Source organism: Camelus dromedarius, chromosome Y (genome assembly GCF_036321535.1).
Source record: "Camelus dromedarius isolate mCamDro1 chromosome Y, mCamDro1.pat, whole genome shotgun sequence".
NCBI classification, from domain to species: Eukaryota; Metazoa; Chordata; class Mammalia; order Artiodactyla; family Camelidae; genus Camelus; species Camelus dromedarius.
The window spans coordinates 14,319,951-14,341,523 of NC_087473.1; the positions used below are offsets into that span (position 1 = coordinate 14,319,951).

The 21,573-nt window shown below is 43.0% G+C and overlaps 2 protein-coding genes across 2 annotated transcripts; both read right to left on the bottom strand.

The window, feature by feature from the left end:
* Positions 1–1,388: 1,388 nt before the first annotated feature.
* Positions 1,389–7,905, bottom strand: LOC135320383 (brain-specific serine protease 4-like). Its single transcript, XM_064483466.1, has 8 exons — positions 7,844–7,905; positions 6,278–6,576; positions 5,953–6,086; positions 5,533–5,833; positions 4,024–4,159; positions 3,400–3,647; positions 2,169–2,302; positions 1,389–1,668 (listed from the first exon to the last, which is right to left on the bottom strand). Exons 1-8 carry the CDS (start codon positions 7,903–7,905, stop codon positions 1,396–1,398), a joined length of 1,587 nt encoding a protein of 528 aa, XP_064339536.1. The 3' UTR covers positions 1,389–1,395.
* A 432-nt stretch (positions 7,906–8,337) lies between these two features.
* LOC135320384 (mucin-2-like) lies at positions 8,338–20,756 on the bottom strand. The gene is made up of 6 exons (XM_064483467.1): positions 20,699–20,756; positions 20,216–20,378; positions 19,615–19,859; positions 19,058–19,194; positions 10,164–18,075; positions 8,338–10,067 (listed from the first exon to the last, which is right to left on the bottom strand). Exons 1-6 carry the CDS (start codon positions 20,754–20,756, stop codon positions 8,338–8,340), a joined length of 10,245 nt encoding a protein of 3,414 aa, XP_064339537.1.
* Between the last annotated feature and the right edge of the window lie 817 nt (positions 20,757–21,573).

Consider the following 21,573-nt stretch of genomic DNA (forward strand, 5'->3'; position numbering starts at 1 on the left):
CAGCGGCCTGCAGGGTGGACGGGACCGCACACTCGTCTGTCAGGTTAGCTGGGGTAAAGCCATGGACTCATCACACGTGGAGTGAAGCCACGCCACCATCATCAGAACCAGAAAGTGACCCAACTCCTGAGAGGCCTGAGGAGCGATGGTCTTGTGAACCCTTAGAAGACTTAAGGTTACTCTTTAAAAAAGATGAGTATTGAGATTATAGTTTCACTGTAGCTGGAAAGAGACCAACGATTGTTTAAGCTTGTCCAAGTAAAGAGCACAGGGAATCTAGTGTAAATATGGCACAGCCTCAAGAGTAAAGTGAGTAGGTGTGTACTGGGAACTGGAACCAAGAACCTCAAGTTCAACAAAGTACGAAGAGGCTTCATCAGGTTTGAATAGATAAAGTAGATAAAGAAGGAAAGAGGATTGCACTACTGACCAAGGAGTCTAAGGACTGTTCCCTGTCCAAGGCGGATCAATTCCATTCCGTAATCATTCCCTCATCGCCTCTGTTCAGCAGGAAGCTGCCAAAACGGTCATCACCCTTTTCCCACAGTGTCCATTGCGGAACGGACATTGACGGCGGGGAATTGTAGTAGGGAAGAACAAATCTGACTCCTTATTAGATCTGTTCTTTTGGCTCTAACCCGGTGCTCTGTCTCCTGCCCTTAGTCCTTGCTCTGCAGCTTTTGTAGAAGAATGTTGTCTATAGCCTGAAATACAGAGGACAGCCCATTCTGAAGGCTCTGACCTTTAAGGGTACAACACTTTCCCATTCAAATAAAGATAACAAGTTGCAGAACAGAGGATAACATTCATCTTGTTGGAGGTTTACAGGGGCACCATGAGCTGACCCACGTGGACAGCTACAAGGACAAAGGATTCCAAGGACAAGGAATTCCTACACCAAGAAGTTTGCAACAACCAACCACACCCCGCCCCTTTTTAGTATAAAAGGAGCCTGAATTCTGACTTGGGGAAGATGGTTCTTCAGGACATTAGTCTGCCATCTTGGTCGGCCAGCTTTCCACATAAAGTCACTATTCCTTGCCCCAACACCTTGTCTCCCAATTTCTTGTCCTGTAGTGTGTCAAGCAGTAGAAGCTTGGACTTGGTAACATTTTAATGTTAAAATGTATAGATGTGAGTCCTCTTAAATTTGAAAAGAGCTAAGCAAAGTTGGATTTTGTTTTGTTTTGTTTTGTTTTGTTTTGTTTTGTTTTGTTTTCCCTTTAGGATGTAAAAAGAAAGCAGTCGTTAGGGATACAACATGTCTTTATTTAAGTACATGACTATGTACTCAGATTCTGCAAGGGCTTAAATGAATCTTTTCATTTAATTGTTTTAATACCTTTTTTTAATCACAGTGTGAACAGATTAGCATGCCCCTCCATAGCCACGGAGTTACAAAAGACTTTGTACTGCAATAATTACCACTGAAGAAAGTGTCAGTGTCGTTGGCTGTTTTAGGAGACTACAGGACTTGGGTTTTTGCACCCAAGGCATCAGTGCCTGGTTTAGGGGATGCCCTGCTTTTGCTGAAGTTGATAATATCCAGGAGAAGTGGGGGCTCACAGTTGTAGCCAGTGCCTTCAGACTGGTGAGGCCTATCTGTCTCCAGCTGCCATTCCCAGACATTTGTCTGCACATAACAGCACTGCCTGGACTCACTGGTTCCTGTGAAGCCAAAGGTAAAATTTACGTTCCAGTCACCATGTAAAATTCTTACTTAATCCTAGACTTTGAATTGGGCAGTGAGGGAAATAGGAAGAGTTCAAACAGGTTCCTAAGCAAATCAGTATTATTATCAAATGAATTCTTCTCACAGGTGACATTGCAAGTACAATCACAGAGTGTTAGACTATAAAGAAGGTTTCACTTATGGTAGACTTTGAGAAGAAAGGATTCCATAGCTAAAAGAATGCAAATTCTATGAAATGTCTAATTTGATTGGATAGAGAAGAATAACCAATGTGAGCTAAGCCAGAAATTAGTAACATACTTCTGGAAGAATTTTTTTTCTGTAATTAAAGACATTTTGTTTCCTTCTCATAGGGCAATAATTCACTTTCTTACGTTTATCATTTATGAATCATTTGCTCTACATTTTTATATGTGGAGAAAATTATATTTTCTATCAAGCAGAGTTAGGAAAAAAGGAAAAAGGAGCTGCTCACCACATTTGTTTCTGAGTCTTTGTCCTGTGTGATGAAGCAAATAATAGAACTGCCTATGTCAGGGTAGAGGTGGGCACAGCTTGAAGCTCCCATCACTTGCATCTGCAATATTTCTGGATTTTCATCTGCCTCTCCTAGAAAAAGTTGGAAAACTAGAAGTCCAGTGACATAGCTTATACTGAAACATCAGCTATTGAGATAAGACCACGATCTCTATCATCACTTTACCTCTAACCTTTCATGATAAGATGTCTCACTTATTGTATCGCCAAAATTTTGCATATTCCAATCCTTTCCCTCATTTTTAGAATGCCACTCTTCATAATGAACAACTGCACTTTCACTTGTAAAACTAGAAATTTCAAGTCAAACTTCATCTTCTTAAATAAGAATAAATAAAACAAAACAAAAACGTTTCCTTTGTTCTAAAGTTAGCAAAGAGTTTTGAAGCATTTTATCTCTACCTTGTTTGTGATAGCTTACTTGACAAAGAAAGATTTCCCTTCTATTGTCTTTCACCTTTAAAATCCTATGCGGTCATCAACAAAACTATCATTTTATGAAACAAACAAACAAAACCTCATATTTGGATGAAATTCTTAAAATTAGTAAAGCAGACAATTGTGATTAGAGTTCTTCCTTGAATTACAGTGTCAAAAATAGGAACCCTGATATATGCTCAGGAGTGGGATTGCTAGATCATAGGGTAAGTCTGTTTCCAGTTTTTGGAGGAACCTCCATACTGTTCCCCATTGTGAGCAAACTAGTTAACATTCCCACCAGCAGTGTAGGAGGGCTCCCTTTTCTCCACACCCTCCCCAGCATTTATGGTTTGTGGACTTTTGAATGATGCCATTCTGACTGGTGTGAGATGATGCCGCATTGTAGTTTTGATTTGCATTTCTGTATTAATTAGTGGTGAATAAACTAAAGAAAAACAGAGAAGAAAGCACTGGTTACCGGAGGCGGAAAGGTGAAAGTGATAAACGGGTTCTACAGTACGATGATGAATGGAAACTAAATTTCTGATAGTGAGCACATAGTCGTATATATAGAAGTAGAAATGTAATGTTATACACCTGAAACTTATAGAATATTAGAATCAGTGTTACCTCAACTAAATGTGCGTGCGCGCACGCGCGCGCGCATGTGTGTGTGGTGTGTATCTGTGTGTATTCCCTATCTCATTTATTTTAAAACCATCGCCCCAACAAGTAAAATAACTACTGACCTGGTTTAAGAATTCGTGGCCCAGACAGCCAGCATTCTGAGCTATTCAGGGTCTTCATATGGCCCAAGGGTGCCAAAAGCTGAAGGGGAGTCTGGACCTCTTGAAGGAGAAGCAATGCGAGATCATTTTTTGCTGCCCCACTCACCAACCGGAATCTCTCATGCAGCAGGATGGTAGACACTTTAACAACTCTCAGAGGTGTCCCAGGGTGCCTCAGGCCCAGTATCACAGCAGTGTCTTCAGGATTCCTATGTGTGTGTTAAAGAATAATTAGAATAGATTTGCTATGAAATACGAGCCCTAAAAATTTACCACATTAGCCTTTCCAGTGTACTTCCTTAGCCCTGATGCAGAAAATTCCTCCCTCACCTCAAGGAAAATCAGAAGCATATGAATCAGATTAGACTTCACAGACAATGGGATTACAGAATAGTTAACTAAGAGAGGTGACAAACAATAAAACACAGAGGCAAATTTCTTGCTTGGCCTGAAGCAAACATGCTACTGGGACAAGAAAGATGGTTCAGACATAATACGAAGTTAATTTATACAAAGAAGACTTCAGCAAAGTAATTTGGAGATTCTGGGTCATACCGTAGTGAAAGACGCAGAATGCAAGCTTACATGTTCCTGACACAGTGGGCAGCAGTGAGTACCCAAGAGCTGCTTACTATGGAACCACTACAAACTTGACTGCCACAGCTGATGATCAAAGCCTGCCAAGGCATGGCGTATCTCAGGGAAATCTGACCTGCCAAAGCTGAGAAAAACAGCAAAAGTAAATTCAGCAAAATTGTCATCTGTAGCCCATCTAAAAACCTTCTTCACTCTCCTAGCCCTGCTCACCAGGTCCATTTACTAAAATTGACTTGAAAACACAAACTCTGCATTTTTTTTTTTCTTTTTTGGTCTATATACCCTCCCTGCAAAGAATTCTCCCCTTATTACTGTCTTTCCAAGCGAACCATTTCTTTCTGGCTCAGTTTAAATTATTTTTAGTCAAAATATTGGAAACTATTCCAGTTCTCTTCCCCATTACCATCCTGATACAGTTGTTAGTGTGGACACTTAGGAGTTATAAACATAGTAGGCAATAAAAGACAATTTTTTGATTTGAAACTGTTAGGGAAAAAAAGTTAGCTTAACTGAAACTAGAGTAGTAAGCTTACTAGATTTAAAATTTTAGTGACATAGTAAATAGACACACTAAACTAAACTGGGCATTCAGGTCTGAAGATCAGCAAACAGCTTATATTTAAAGATCACATTTGTATTTGACTCTATATATTAAAGAGTTCTTCAGAAGAAGCAATGAAAGTTTATATATATAAACAATGGTAGAGATAAGCTGTTTATAAAAAGGAGTAAGGGAAGAGTATAGATGAAGATAGACTCTAGGATCTTCATTTAAGTACAGCATTTGGGTTCGCTGAGTGAAAAAGACTTTGAAGGACTTGAGCAAAGAAGTGAGATGACCTCACTTATGTTTTAAAAGCATCATTCACTATGGATATGGCAATATGAGACACGATACTTAGCTTTAAGTAAAAATGTAATATGTAGAAATACGATTCTATCAGAGGTAGATTTATAACAGAAGAAAACTAATGTGGAATAGCCACTGATCAGTGTAATTCATTTCATAATAGTCAAGGGAAAGAGGAAGATAATTACCACAATATAACAGAGTTGGGTACACAGTATCATACACAAATCATTACATATTACCTATCGATAAAAAATACATATTTAACTTAAAATTCTACAATTACACTTTTAAGGCACTGTGTAGTAGTAAAGGACCTCGTGTTACAAAAGCAGAAGTTTGAGTCTCTGTGTTAGCCCCATTCCTCTTTTGTTCCTAAGAGTATGATTAAATCCATTGCATTTCTCTTATTCTCAGGGTAATCAATTAACATGAACATAATAATCATATCATCTATATGACATGCCGGTATTAAGAAAGTTAAGTGATGAGGATGAGAGAAATAATTCCCGTTACTTGGTTAGTAGAAAAACTCATGCATTTATTAGGAGAAGATTATTCTCTCTGCCTCCTTTTCTACTTGTATTATTCTCATCTCTTGCTTTCCTTCTCATAATCTCCCTCACTACTATTTGCTTGGGACTTACTCTGAGGCTGTGGTAGAGAGATGAAGTGTGGCCGGATAGAAGCAGGAGTGGAGGTAAAAGCCGACGCGTTTGTAGAGGTAGCGGCCGAAAGGGAGATGGAAGCAGAGGTAGTCATTGCCCCTTGCTTGGACCAGGGTGCATGGCTGGGTCGTGTAACTCCTTGGAGCCAGAAAAGGAAAGGGCTCACTTGGCTGAAGACGTAGGGCTTTGTGCAGTGCTCATCAAAGTGACTCAAGATTCCCACCTGCACCCATGTGTCCTTTTGTTGCAGATGGCACACCAGAGGTGCCCCCAGGTCACCCTGCAAGAAACAAGGAACAAAACAACCATAGATATTTAAAGGAGGCTGGGACATAACTTCTGATGTTAAGGGACATTCTTCTCTTTCTCCCTGCTTTTCACATCCCCTTAACTTGTCACCTTACAGCCAGCCTCCCCCATAGCTTTCTTGGCTTCGACGCAGAAAGTAAATTCATTCAGTCTGGGCCAAAACTGGGCACATGTGCTGGCTTGCAGGATGCTTAGGTGCCTTTTTTGCAGGATTCCAGGACTTCCTGGTGGGAAACAGAGAATAGAGAGGGTTTTGGTTTTGGTTTTGGTTTTTTGTTTGTTTAAGCTTTATCCTAGATTAGAAGGAGAAATATGGCAGAAGAGAAACATAACAAATCTACCACACCTGAGAGCATATTACACTCCTTCCGAATGTGTCATTCTCATTCAATCCCAGTATCTTCTACATTCTCACCTCTCATAAGGGACCAACTGGGTAGCCAGCAGTCATACAGTTGTATGTTTTTCTCTTGCTCCAGGCTCTCCTCCAGGCAGATAGGAAGCACCAGGGGTTGAAAATGTAGTGGTTGTTCCAGGAAGATTAGTCCAGGTCCCAAAGGTCCCTTGGGGCCTATGTAGGGCACGGCACGATGAATGCCTACAGTTTGAGCCTGGGCAGGGTCCTGAAGATCAATCAGCCCCACCTGGACCAGGGCCAGGGCCTCTGAGTTTTTGCTGCAGAGAAAATTTATCAAGCATTTTACTGGTATATTTCTCAATGTGAAAAAAACAATCTTTGGAGGTCACATGAATCGTATGATGTCTAGGTGAGCACAAAGTGCTTCTCCCATTCCCTTTTCTACTTGTTGCCCACCTTTTAACAAAGCAACTCAATATTATAATCTTATTAATATTAATCTTAACAGTTGTCCACATAATTGAGAAAACGGTATCTTATTTTTGCCAGAAATGCTTTAAGAGCTAAGTTTTATACAGAGCACAGTAGTATAAAAACACCTTTAGTGCTTAGAAATAGCTTATTATCCCACTTGAGAAGTGAACAGATAATTCAGATTATTCTTAGAGTGTGCAACAACTTGTTACTGTACCTAACTTTGTAGGGTTAAAAAAATATATTTCCAAGCGTTTTCCCCAAGTTGAAGATTTACAAGCATGTCTTATTAGGTACAGTATGTCTGGGCTTCCTCTGGAATGAAAAGGTAATTGTCGCGAAGCAATCTAAATCCTTGTTGAGAATTCCGAAGAAAATTTACATCCTAGTATTCATAGTTGTTACATTTAGTGATATAGACTTTGGAAACGTAGGAGCTATAATATCTTACTTAGAAGATGGGAGACTTCTGACAGTTACTCCTTCTCTCTGAGCCTTGTTTTCCTTGTCGGTACTAATGGTTTTACTTCACTATGTTGAAATGGTAAATAGAATTATATACCCGAAACATATTTTGAGACAGTTATCATTCAGTCTTCTAGAGATTAATAAAGTTTTAAGACTCAAGATACTTGAAGTCCCAAAATGCAAAACTATGATTCTAACGTAAATTATGATTTAAACTCAGAATAGTTTCCTTTTTTTTTTAGGTAAAATTATCTAAGATTAAGATTTTTTTAATAATTTACAAATTGATTTTTCAACCTGAAATTTTCCCTGATACATAGCTAAAGCACTAATTTGGAGATACATGAGGTGGTATGAGAGGAGGATATGCTTTCTCTTCAGCTAAGGAAATATACTACATGTGATTCCTGCAAGTAAGATGCACTAGATTTCGTCTTTCTAGCTAAGGAAAAACACCTACCTTCTTCAAAGGAACACTTTGAACACACTCAAAGATACCATTAACAAACTCAAAATTTTAATATTTCATAATGATAGTTTAACCTTGAAATGACTTACTCAGACTTACATGAAATTTGCACATCTAGCTGTGGTAAGGATCCACTGTTCATTCAATATAGAGCCAGCACAGAAATGGGAAAAAGAGAATTGCACAGAAACCATCCAAGGGAATTCACCCACTTCTGCCTCCCAGCAGTTAGGACAGTGTGGGACAAGGCCAGGGCGTAATCCACACTCTGCATGTGGGAGAAGATGAAGTTAGTGTTACCACCCTCCTTTCCCTGGACATGTTGATTTCCTATTTTTAGACTTTAGGAAATGCTTGTAAATCTTCAACTTGGGGAAAACGCTTGGAAATATATTTTTTTAACCCTACAAAGTTAGGTACAGTAACAAGTTGTTGCACACTCTAAGAATAATCTGAATTATCTGTTCACTTCTCAAGTGGGATAATAAGCTATTTCTAAGCACTAAAGGTGTTTTTATACTACTGTGCTCTGTATAAAACTTAGCTCTTAAAGCATTTCTGGCAAAAATAAGATACTGTTTTCTCAATTATGTGGACAACTCTTAAGATTAATATTAATAAGATTATATTATTAATGCCCCCTTTTCTGCTCTGGATAATAATTTGAGTGTTGGTCCTGCCAAAGTTTGAGAACACGACCTCCCATCTACACAGAGACTCTGGTTTTAGGTTCCAACAAAGACATTGATCCCAAGGACAGTAACTCAAAATAGATTGCTAAACTGGACTCACCTGTGATTTCATGAGAAATAACAGCTGTCTTGAAGAGCCAGAGAGCCTGCAGACTCTCTTTCCAAACCATACCCAGGTGACATTCAGCCAAAGAAATATTGAGTTCTGAATAGCTGAGAGGATCTTGTCCAGGCTGACTGGAGTTGGTTCCAGATTCAGATTCAGATTCAGATTCAGATTCAGATTCAGGTATCGGAGAAGGTTGCTTTGTTAAAAGTGTGGCTGGAGCAGCACGTAGGGATGAAAAAGTATGAGAAAGAATGGTTTGTTCAGCAAATTCTGATGAAGATAATTCCTGGAGAGAACTATCAGAAGCAGCTAAGGGCAGGAGAACAGGAGAGAAGGTGGCCACAGGAGAAAGAATGGAGCAAGAAGGGAAAATACACGGTGAAGGGAATGTGCAAGAAGAAAAGACTGAACAGGAAAGGGACAGTGTGCATGGGGATGGGACAAAACAAGGAGCGAGAAGAGAAAAAGATGGAGAAAGGGGGCTGAGAGAACTAGATGGGACATCAGGGATTCCTTTTGCCTTGGTAGTTCGTAATTTACTGCCAGAATTCAGGTAATCAACTCTTCCAGGAAGCCAAGTGCTTGAAAAGGTAAGAAAGCGAATGTCTGTGAGCTCACTGGGTTGGAGAGAATTGATTTGATCTTGGCTTTCTATTGCAGCTCTCTCGGTTGACAAAGCTGCAAAATAATCATCTGGGGAAGGAACAGTTTCTATTGGTAAAAAAGATACACCTTTAGACCAGGAATGAAACCGATTAGTTACTTGGGTTGTTCCATCTGGCTCAACTTCAGGAGAAGCAAATGATGTATTTATCTCAGCTTTATAATGGATGCCAGGCCTTATTTCTAATTCAGGCTGGATCCATGTTCTGACTTTATCCGGTTTAGGGATAGTAAAGGATGCAAAAATGTCAGTTTCAGGTTGGGTCCAGAGTCTGACTATATTAGCTTCAGGTTCATTCCAAGATTTGAGTGAATCCCTTTGGGTCTGGAACCAATGTCTTATCACAGTATCACCTTGAGACTGGGTTGACGGGTAGATTGCTAAAGTTTCATCGTGGGTCCGTGGTTTGACTGTAGCAGCTTCAAAATGTATCCAGGGTTGGCCTGTAGCAGTTTCAAGCTTGGTCCAGGGTCCAACTGAGCTAGTTTCAGACTGAGTGCAAGGACTGATTATACCAATGTCATCTTGGGTCCAGGAACATGTTATCTGAGATTCAAGCTGAGGTGAGGGCCTAACTGTTTCATTTTGAGTTGGGGACCAAAATGTGGCAGTATCCACTTCAGTCCAGGGACTGATTGATTTATATTCAGGCTGGGTCCATGGTTTTCTTGTATCAATTTCATAGAGAGTCTGAAATCTAACTGTGTTGGCTTCAACTTGGATCCAGGGTTGGGCTACACTACCTTCAGGATGGGTCCAAAATCTGACTCTATTGGTTTCAGGCTGGATCCAGGGATTGACTGTTTGCAATTCGGGTTGGATCCAGGTAGCAACTATCTGAGGTTCAGATTGAACCCCTTCTCTTAGTGCATCAAGTTGAGTCTGGAACCAAGGTCTGACAGTATTAATGTCAGACTTGGTCAATTGTTTTATTGCTTGCACTTCAGCCTGGGGCAACAGTGTGATACTAGCTTCAGATTGTATCCAGGGCCTGATTGCTTCAGATTCAGCTTGGTTCCAAAGTCTGAGCGTACCACTTTTAAGTTGAGTCCAGGGGTTGGCTATACCAGCCCTGGTTTGGATCTGTGGTCTTGCTGCCTCTGCTTCAGAAAGGGTCCAGGATCTTACTGTGTCTCCAACAGACTGGTTCCAAGGGTGGAACATGTCAGTTTCAGCCTGAATCTGTGATATGACTGTAGCAGTTTCATGTTGGCTCAACAGCTTGACTCTACCAGCTCCCAAGTGAGTCAAGGTACTCACTGTTTGAGGTTCTGACTGGGCCCAGGATCTTATTCTTTCCCGGGTTTTAAACCAAGGTCTGCTAATATCAGCTTCAGGTGGGGGCCTGAGTGTGGCTGCTTGAGGCAAAGGCACTATCGATGATATGACTGCTCCAGTTTCACATAAGGTCAACGTTTTGACAATACCAGTTTCAATATGCGTCCACAGAAGAGATGCTTGATTTTCATCTTGAATCAAGCATCCAATACTATCAGTCTGAGGATTCAGTGAAATACTCAATACACCAGTGTCAGGCAGCATCCAGGGTTTTTTAGATTTAGTTTTAAGCGTTGGCCAAAGAATGGTTGTATCAGCTACACTCTGTGTGAAAGAATTTATTGGGGGAGATTCAGTCTGAGTCCACGGTGTGACTGTGGAAACAAAAGTCTCTGCCCAAGGTTTTGGTGTGGAATCTTTAGTCTCAGTCCATGTTGTGACTGTGGAAGCTATAGACTCTCTCCAGTTATTTAATGTTTGAGATTCAGTCTGAGTCCACAGTATGACCACAGAAGCTAAAGCCTCTGTCCACAAATTCACCGCAGGATGCTGACCTTGGGTCCACCGTGTGACTGTGTTGAATTCAGATTGTGTCCAGGGTTCAACTGCTGCAGATTGAACCTGGGTCAATGGTGGAAATATTTCGGAATTAAACTGTGTCCAAGTATTTACGGTTGGAGTTTCAGGTTGGGCCCGAAATGTGAGTGTGGAAGCTAATGGCTGCGTCCAAAGCTTTGCTCCTGGAGATTCATCCAGGGCCCACTGTGTCATGGTATCCACTACAGACTTTGTCCAGAGATTTAATGCTAAAGATTCAGCCTGGGTCCATGGCATGACTGTGGCCCCTACAGTTTCTATCCAGAGACTTACTGCTGGAGATTCAGCTTGAGTCCACAATGTGACTGTATCAACCTCAGGCCATAATGTTGTGGTTAAGCCTAGAGATTCGGATTCTGTCAAAATATGTACTGCTGGTGATTCAGACTGTGTCCAGGGGTTGACCACTGAAAACTGAGCCTCGGTCCACATAGTTACTAATGGAGATTTAGTCTGTACCTGCTCTGTGGCTGTATCAGCCACAGGTTGTATCCAACGGTTTATGGTTGGAGATTGAGCCTGGGTCCACTGTGTGACTATGAAAGCTACAGCCTCTGTCCAGGGAATTCCTGCTAGAGATTCAGCCTGGGCCCACAGTCTCACTGGGGCAACAACAGGTGCCGTCTGCGGATTTGCTGCTGGAGATTCAGCCTGATGCCACGGTGTCACTGTGGCAACCTCAGGCTCCGTCCAGGGATTTGCTGCTGGAGGTTCAGCAGGAGTCGACGGTGTCACTATGGCAACTAGAGGTGCTGTCCAGGGATTGTCTGCTGCAGACTCTGCCTGAGTCCACGGTGTCACTGTGGCAACTACAGTCTCTGTCCAGGGATTTGCTACTGGAGATTCGTCCTGATGCCACGGTGTCACTGTGGCAACTACAGGCTCTGCCCAGGGATTTTCTGCAGGAGGTTCAGCCTGAGTCCACGGTGTCACTGTGGCAACTACAGGCTCTGTCCAGGGATTTGCTGCAGGAGGTTCAACAGGAGTCCACGGTGTCACCGTGGCAACTACAGGCTCTGTCCAGGGATTTGCTAATGGAGATTCAGCCTGATGCCACGGTGTCACTGTGGCAACTACAGGCTCCGTCCAGGGATTTGCTGCAGGAGGTTCAGCCTGAGTCCACGGTGTCACTGTGGCAACTACAGGCTCCGTCCAGGGATTTGCTGCTGGAGATGCGGCCTGATGCCACGGTGTCACTGTGGCAACTACAGGCTCCGTCCAGGGATTTGCTGCAGGAGGTTCAGCCTGATGCCACGGTGTCACTGTGGCAACTACAGGCTCTGTCCAGGGATTTGCTGCTGGTGATTCGGCCTGATGCCACGGTGTCACTGTGGCAACTACAGGCTCTGCCCAGGGATTTTCTGCAGGAGGTTCAGCCTGAGTCCACGGTGTCACTGTGGCAACTACAGGCTCTGTCCAGGGATTTGCTGCAGAAGGTTCAACAGGAGTCCACGGTGTCACCGTGGCAACTACAGGCTCTGTCCAGGGATTTGCTAATGGAGATTCAGCCTGATGCCACGGTGTCACTGTGGCAACTACAGGCTCCGTCCAGGGATTTGCTGCAGGAGGTTCAGCCTGAGTCCACGGTGTCACTGTGGCAACTACAGGCTCCGTCCAGGGATTTGCTGCTGGAGATGCGGCCTGATGCCACGGTGTCACTGTGGCAACTACAGGCTCCGTCCAGGGATTTGCTGCAGGAGGTTCAGCCTGATGCCACGGTGTCACTGTGGTAACTACAGGCTCTGTCCAGGGATTTGCTGCTGGTGATTCGGCCTGATGCCACGGTGTCACTGTGGCAACTACAGGCTCTGCCCAGGGATTTTCTGCAGGAGGTTCAGCCTGAGTCCACGGTGTCACTGTGGCAACTACAGGCTCTGTCCAGGGATTTGCTGCAGGAGGTTCAGCCTGAGTCCACGGTGTCACTGTGGCAACTACAGGCTCCGTCCAGGGATTTGCTGCTGGAGATGCGGCCTGATGCCACGGTGTCACTGTGGCAACTACAGGCTCCGTCCAGGGATTTGCTGCAGGAGGTTCAGCCTGATGCCACGGTGTCACTGTGGCAACTACAGGCTCTGTCCAGGGATTTGCTGCTGGTGATTCGGCCTGATGCCACGGTGTCACTGTGGCAACTACAGGCTCTGTCCAGGGATTTGCTGCTGGTGATTCGGCCTGATGCCACGGTGTCACCGTGGCAACTACAGGCTCTGTCCAGGGATTTGCTAATGGAGATTCAGCCTGATGCCACGGTGTCACTGTGGCAACTACAGGCTCTGTCCAGGGATTTGCTGCTGGTGATTCGGCCTGATGCCACGGTGTCACTGTGGCAACTACAGGCTCCGTCCAGGGATGTGCTGTAGGAGGTTCAACAGGAGTCGACGGTGCCACTATGGCAACTACAGGCTCCGTCCAGGGATTTGCAGCAGGAGTCCACGGTGTCACTGTGGCAACTACAGTCTCTGTCCAGGGATTTGCTGCTGGAGATTCGTCCTGATGCCACGGTGTCACTGTGGCAACTACAGGCTCTGCCCAGGGATTTTCTGCAGGAGGTTCAGCCTGAGTCCACGGTGTCACTGTGGCAACTACAGGCTCCGTCCAGGGATGTGCTGTAGGAGGTTCAGCAGGAGTCGACGGTGTCACTATGGCAACTACAGACTCCGTCCAGGGATTTGCAGCAGGAGTCCACGGTGTCACTGTGGCAACTACAGTCTCTGTCCTGGGATTTGCTGCTGGAGATTCGGCCTGATGCCACGGTGTCACTGTGGCAACTACAGGCTCCGTCCAGGGATTTGCTGCAGGAGGTTCAGCCTGATTCCACGGTGTCACTGTGGCAACTACAGGGTCTGTCCAGGGATTTGCTACAGGAGGTTCAACAGTAGTCCACGGTGTCACTGTGGCAACTACAGTCTCTGTCCAAGGATTTGCTAATGGAGATTCAGCCTGATGCCACGGTGTCACTGTGGCAACCTCAGTCTCTGCCCAGGGATTTGCTGATGGAGAGTCAGTCTGATGCCACGGTGTCACTGTGGCAACCTCAGTCTCTGCCCAGGGATTTGCTGATGGAGAGTCAGTCTGATGCCACGGTGTCACTGTGGCAACCTCAGTCTCTGCCCAGGGATTTGCTGCTGGAGAGTCAGTCTGATGCCACGGTGTCACTGTGGCAACCTCAGGCTCCGTCCAGCCATTTGCTGCAGGAGGTGCAGCAAGAGTCGACGGTGTCACCGTGGCATCTACAGTCTCTGCCCAGGGATTTGCTGCAGGAGGTTCAGCCTGAGTCCACGGTGTCACTGTGGCAACTACAGGCTCTGCCCAGGGATTTCCTGCTGGAGATTCGGCCTGATGCCACCGTGTCACTGTGGCAACTACAGGCTCCGTCCAGGAATTTGCTGTAGGAGGTTCAGCAGGAGTCCGCGGTGTCACTGTGGCAACTATAGGCTCTCCCCAGGGATTTGCTGCTGGAGAGTCAGCCTGATTCCACGGTGTCACTGTGGCAACCTCAGGCTCCGTCCAGCTAATTGCTGCAGGAGGTTCAGCAAGAGTCGACGGTGTCACTGTGGCAACTACAGGCTCCGTCCAGCCGTTTGCTGCTGGATATTCGGCCTGATGCCACGGTGTCACTGTGGCAACTAAAGGCTGTGTCCAGGCATTTTCTGCTGGTGATTCAGCCTGAGTCCATGGTGTGACAACATCAGCCAGAGGATCATTCCAAGTCTCCATGTCTGGAAATTCAGCCTGGGTAAATATCGTGACTGTATCAGATTCCTTCTGGGTCCACTGTTTTACTGCTGGGAGTTCAGTTTGGATCCACTGTGTAACACTGTCAGATACAGGATCTGCCCAGGGATTTACTGCCTGTGAATCATCCTGGGTCCAGAATGTGTCTCTATCAGCTGCAGGCTGAGCCCACTGCTGTATTCCTGGAGTTTCTACTTGGGTCCGTGGTGTGACTATCTCAGTTTCAGTGTCTGTCCAGGGATTTACAGCTAAAGATTCAGCCTGAGCCCATGGTGGAACGGCATCATCTACAGGTTGTGTCCAGGTATTTACTCCTAGATTTTCTGCCTGGGTCCAAGCTGTGACTGTATCAGTTTCAGCTTGTGCCTGGGGATTTATGTCTGGATTTACCGTACTGGTCCATGTTGAGATACTGTCAGTTTCAGACTGTGTCCAGGAATTTACTGCTGAAGTTTCAATTGGAGTCCATGTTGTGACTGTGTCAGTTTCAGACTTTGTCCAGAAATGTAATGATGGGGACTCAGCCTGAGTGTACAGTGAGAATATATCAACTACAGGCTGTGTCCGTGAATTTACTGCTAGAGATTCAGCTTGGATCCGCTGTGTGACTGTGGCAGTTTCAGACTGCATCCAGGGATTTACCGCTAGAGATTCAGCCAGGGTCCATGTTTTGATCGTGTCAGCTGCAGTTTTCGTCCAGGGATTTACTTCTGGAAGTTCACCCTGAGCCCACTGTGTGACCGTATCAGCTTCAGGCTGTGTCCAGTGGTTTACTGCTAGAGGTTCAGCTTGAGTCCATGGTGTGACTTTAACAGATACAAGACGTGTCAAGAACTTTAGTCCTGGAAATTCAGCCTTTGCCTGTGTTGTGATGGTACCACCTAGCATCTCTGTCCAGTGATGTACTGCTGGAGTTTTGGCCTGTGTTGATTGTGTGATTATCTCAGTTTCAGACTGTGTCCAGGAATTTGTTTCTGGGGATTCAACTTGGGTCCACACTGTTGATGTATCAACTTCATTTTGTGCTGCAGGGTTAATCATACCAGTATCTGACTGAGTCCAGGGTTTCATTGTGTCAGCTTCAGACTGAGTCCAGAATCTCTCTTTATCATCTTCAAGCTCATCCCAGGGCCTGACTGTATTAATGCCATGTTGTATCCAGGTTTCTACCTTATCAGTCACAGGTTGGTTCCAGGGTTTGACCACTTCTTTTTCCGACTGTACCCAGTGATGGGTTGTTCTGGTTACCGGCTCTGTCCACAGTGTGACTGTCTCCATCTGAGTCTGGAACCAGTGTTTGACATGGTCAGCCTCAGACTGAGTCCAAGGTCTGGCTATATCATGTTCAGGTTGGGTCCAAGAGCGGGTTGTTTCAAATTCTGTCTCAGTCCAAGGTTTGAATATACTACTTTGAGTATTCAGCCATGGTCTGCCTCTATCAGCTTCAGACTCAGACCAGGAAGTGGTTGTTTCAGATTCAGGTTGGCTCCAGGTTCCAATTGTGTTAATTTGTGTCTGCAACCAAAATCTGACAGAATCAGCTACAGGCCTTGTCCAGGGTGTATTAACTTTGGACTGTGTTCTGGGTCTGAATGTAGATGCCTCAGGCTTTGTCCCCAGTTGGATGCTACCAGCTTCAGACTGAGTCCATGGCTTCACAATGTCAACTTTAGGCTGACTCCAAGGGTAGAGTGTTTTAAATTCTGCCTGGGTCCTCAGTTTCTCTTGATCAGGTTTAGTCCAGAACCAGGATCTGGCTGTACCAGCTTCAGGATGGTTCCAGGTTCTGACTGTTTCATTTCTAGTGTGGGTCTGGGATCTGATTGTATCTTTTTCTGACTGGGTCCAGTGTTTATCTTTACCTTCTTCAGGCTGAGTTCTGGGTCTGACTACATGGAATTTAGGCTGAATCCAGGGTCTGTTTCTTTCAGTCTGTAACGATGGTCCGACTGTATTAACTCCAGAGTGAATTAAAGGATCAGTTACATTAGTAATAGTATGAATCAAGACTGAATCTTGAGTCTGCATCTGAGATTTGACTATAATAGCCTCATGTTTACTCAGTGGACTCATTCCATCCCTCTGACTTGAGGATTGCACTGTACTGGCTTCATGTTGGGCCCACGGCCTAATGGAATTGCCTGCAGACGGAACCCAGCTAAAGGGCTCATTTAGTGTAGAGGAAGTCCAAAATTGAGTTGGCTCAGATTCAGGGAGAATTCTGTATTCATCTGTCTTTTGTATAAGTTCTTGGGTTCCAACTGTATTCAAGACAGGCTGAAACCGGGGTTCCAAGGTATGTGTTACTGTAGAATACTGGGATCCATCTTCATTTACTATGGAATGAGTCCAGAATCCAGTTTTACTAACTATTAAGGGGACCCATGGATGCAGGTTGTAGGTTATTGGCTTGACACCAGTGTTAACTCTATCGGTTACATGATGTATTTGGGTTCTAACACTCTCCTCACTGGATTGAATCTGCACCACTTTCCCTGTTTGATCAAGCGCAGAATGTGTCCAAGGTCCAACAGGAGGCGTAATTTCTAACCAGGGTCTAGCTAGAGGTTGACCATGGAAAGGAACATTACTAGATTGAACTTGAGACTGAGGAGTATTAATCTCAGAATGAACTTTGAATCCATCTATGTCACTTGAAAGGAGAATCCATGATCCATCAGCATTATCTAATTGTTGGGCATGAAGCCCACGTATTCTGTCTAAAGGTTTAAGCCAAGATCTTACTGAATCTGTCATAACTCGGTATTTGTATTTCCTTGCAACTCTGTGCGGAAGGTCCCAGGGCATAGACACATCAGCTGTTGGAGCGTTCTGGGGTCCAGAAGGAAGCAAAGGATCAGAAGTATCAGTTAATGGCGTGCTCCACGGCTCAGCTGTATGAGAAGGACCCCATGATTTGGCAGCAGGAGAGGTCCAAGACCGTACCATTGGGAATCTGCTAGCTGAGGAGAGCTGACTGCTTTGAAGGTGTAACTGTGTACCTCCAGGAAAAGAGTCTCTATTATTTGAACCAAAAAATACTGGAGGAGGATTCCGCTGCTGTCTGTTCAGTGGGAACATGCCTACTCTTCCCCTCCATGACCGTATGAAGAATCCATGGGAGGTCAAAATAGCAGAGCCCCTGTTCAGGCTAAGCCTGTCTTGTGCACCAGGAGAAAAACTGCAAGGTAAATTAGAAACAGAGTCCAGTGGCTTCTGGGATGACTTGATAAGCCATCTCATCCAAGATAGGTATGGGGCTGTCTTGGTGACAAGAATAGGGTCATAACAGGCCATTGAGGACTCACTGACCAGGCCTACCAGTTCCCAGTGGTTGCCAAAGAGACAGAGAACAGGACTACCCTGCTGTACCTGAATGAGAAAACAAAGATAATCCACTATCTAAGACAGCTATATATTATATTTATATTTATGAGTAACATTTATACATTGAATGTGTGCTTAATATTTATAAATATTAAAAGTTAAACATTAAAATATATGAGTTATATACATTTTTCTACCACACGGAAAGTCTATATGACATGGCAAACAGTAGTAAATGTCATATGGTTCCCATATCAAGCAGCTGACAAAATGACTTAGGCACAAATAATTTTAACTCTGATTATAAACAAAAACAAATGCTAGGGGTAATTCGGAGAAAACTTCCCAATTCTAAAAAATATGCAACATCTTTACTTAGATACCACTTATGGTCCCCTTAGCCGAGTATTTCCAGGCAGAGCACCTCCGCTATTTTTAGTTTGATTCAAGCTACCGTCATTTCTGCTTCCCTTCTCACCTCATCCCTGTCCTAGGTTTATTCCCCTCCCAGCAGGCAGAATGATACTCAGAGTAAAAGTCAAGGACTTTATTTTGTTGTCCCTGATCTCAACTCTCAATATATGCCTTTGTTCATTTTGCTACAGTCTAAGAATCATAACTTTGTGTTGTAACCTTATGTCCTTCCCATTGTTTCAAAGATGTTCTTAGTAAGTTCTCTAACTTCTCAAATGTTCTCGATGAAAATATTCCTGCTTTATTTTTGACCTTAATAAAAGTCTCTATGCGTCTTTTTTATATAATCATGATATATGTTGACATATTACATCCATGGATTGCTTGTGGAAATAAAAAACATTTGTTTTTATCTCTTTATTATTTAACATGATATCCACCCTCTTTTATGTTTACGTGTACAGTACATGATTTGTTTAATCTATATATGTTGTACAGCAGATCTCCAGAATTTATTCACCTTAGATAAATGAAACTCTATACCTATTTTACACAACTTAAATATATTTTTGTATCTCCTCCAACGGTAACTTTGCCCCTATACAGTAAGTACCCAGCAGTCTTCTTGTGGTTGACTCCAGATGCATAAATTGTTACTTGTAGTCGGGTAGATACGTCCATGGTGGCAGAATGAGAGGTCCAGAAGCTTAACTGACAACTTCTTGATTCTGCTCCCAAAGTTATTATGGTCTGAAGGAAAAGATACAGGAAGGATTGTGAGATACGGCTTAATATGTGTCTTAAGCATAGTTTCCCAAGATTTTTTTTACAACATATACTTTTCAATTTTTTATTACATAAAATTACTAAGATAATCAGATTTCTTTCCTTCCAGGTCATCTCATATACATTTATCTTATATCTTTTAGCTGTTCCCAAATCCTTCCTAAGAGGAATAACAGAACACAGAATAATTGTTAACACGTGATACTGTCACTCTACTTTCTTAAAGACTCAGATTTTTTCCTCTGTAAAGTGGAATAATGTGGATTTAATTATTTATAGATTTTTTAAACTTGCCATTTTATCGTCCCATTAATTTGCTTCATTCTTGTATCTGTTTCTTAGCTACATCTATGATACAGCAGAACACAACTTAATGTGACTTACTCTGATATTGGTATACCCTGCAGTGTCTGTACTGGCAGTTATAACAGCTCTTCCAGATGTTATAAGTGTAAGAAAATGATATTTCTTCCCTCCTGACGGGATATTGCAGGAGGACCACCCCTATGTCCCCTTTGACTGGATTTGTCCCAGCTTGTGGATCAAAACCGGGGTGCAGGCATATTTTATGGCCATGTAAGATACCTTCTTGGTCATTGACTCCTGAAATGTCCGAGCTTAAATGTTTCCTAAAGGAATTGAAAAATAAAAAAACAAACAACGCAATAAAATTAGAGTGAGAAAAACATTTCGTTAAGCTTCCATTTAAGCTGAAATGTCTTCCGGTGTATGGTCTTTTATTTACTTAGCAAGTAAGTAATCCAACAAGTTTCTACTTTCTATCCCTGTAAACTGATGTTCTGTATTACACACTGAATAGAATTTGACTTTTAGAACTTCAAGCTTCATTTTTAACATATTTTTCGAAGGAGATAAGTCATTTTAATGCATCAAAATCCCAAGCAAATACTGTTAGTTATGATAAAGCAAATATAAAAAGTAAACATAATTATGATCCATTTCCCATGGCTTTAGCTACACTTACAGTTTAGTCAGACAGCTGGCTGTGGAGAGGATCCACCACCGACTCAGAATAATGCCCTGGCAGGTTTCAGCCATGGACACTAGCCATGGGATGCCGTTGGACGCTGACAATGGGGCAATCGTTGGGATCAGTGAGCTTAACCACTGCTTTTGAGAGTTGGGTACTAAAAGGGTCAGATAGGGAGGGGCAGAGGTAAACACATCATGAAAAACAACATCTTGTTGAATGATTAATGAGATTGGTCATCCTACTTTTTTCTTTGATGAAGATGGAAAAGAGGAGAATATATAGAAGAATGAGAAGGGATAAAGATGGCAAAAATGTAAGATTAAGTGAAAGAGAAGTGTGAACAAACAGTAGGAATTGATATAAATAACAAGGAGGAAAACAGAAGGTATTGTAAAAGGTTAAGGGACAACAAAATCATCTTCCCCAGTACTAAGACAAACGAGTTGGAAAAATGTCCTGGTACGTGTAACTTACCACCACAGCAGTAAAAAAGCAATCCCCAAAACTGGCAGAAGCAAAATGGAGCTCTCATGTTGGCTCAAATGGATGTGAACTCAAGATAGGGTTCTAGTAGAGTTGCTCTCAAGGTTGAGACTGAGATTACAGAGTACAGAATGTCTGACATCATAATAACTGCTTATGAGATAGCTACCTCCCTTCTATCATGATTAACCAACTAGAATTACTATACATAAGAAATTTAGCTAAGTCAAATATTTAGTCAACGTTAATTTTCATTTTTGGAATGGGAAAAGCAATGTTCCACTTCCACAGCTTGAAACAACTTACAAGGCGAAGGCTCTATTAGTTAAGGTTAGTTTCTGCTGCAAGGGATAGAAAATATAAAATTAGTTATACAAAAATGAATTTATATTTCATGTAATATGACCTATGAGAATAGCAGCTAAGTCAGCTTCATGATTTTATCAGAAATCTGAGCTCATTCTATCAACTACGTAGCAATTTCAGTACTTTATTTCCATCCTCAAAATGAGTGAAAGATGCCTTCTCTGTACCAGTCTTTGTGTCCTTGTTCAAAAGAGCAACAAGGAAGAAAGGAGAGAAGACAAAATTTTATACCTTCCAGCTGCAATAGACATTAAAAAGGCTCAATAAGGAGCTCCCCACTGTATTTCTCTCTTTCATTCCTCCTTTCACGTACTCCATGAAAGGTACCACTCTTACTTAAACTTTACAATGACCCTTGAAAACATTTCAAAGTATTAAATTTGTAAAACTGACCATATGTATAATCATACTCAAAATGATAGGAATGCAATGCTATGATAACAAATAATGGAAAGAACACAGATATTAAACTAATGCTTGAATTAATATCTGAAGTAAAA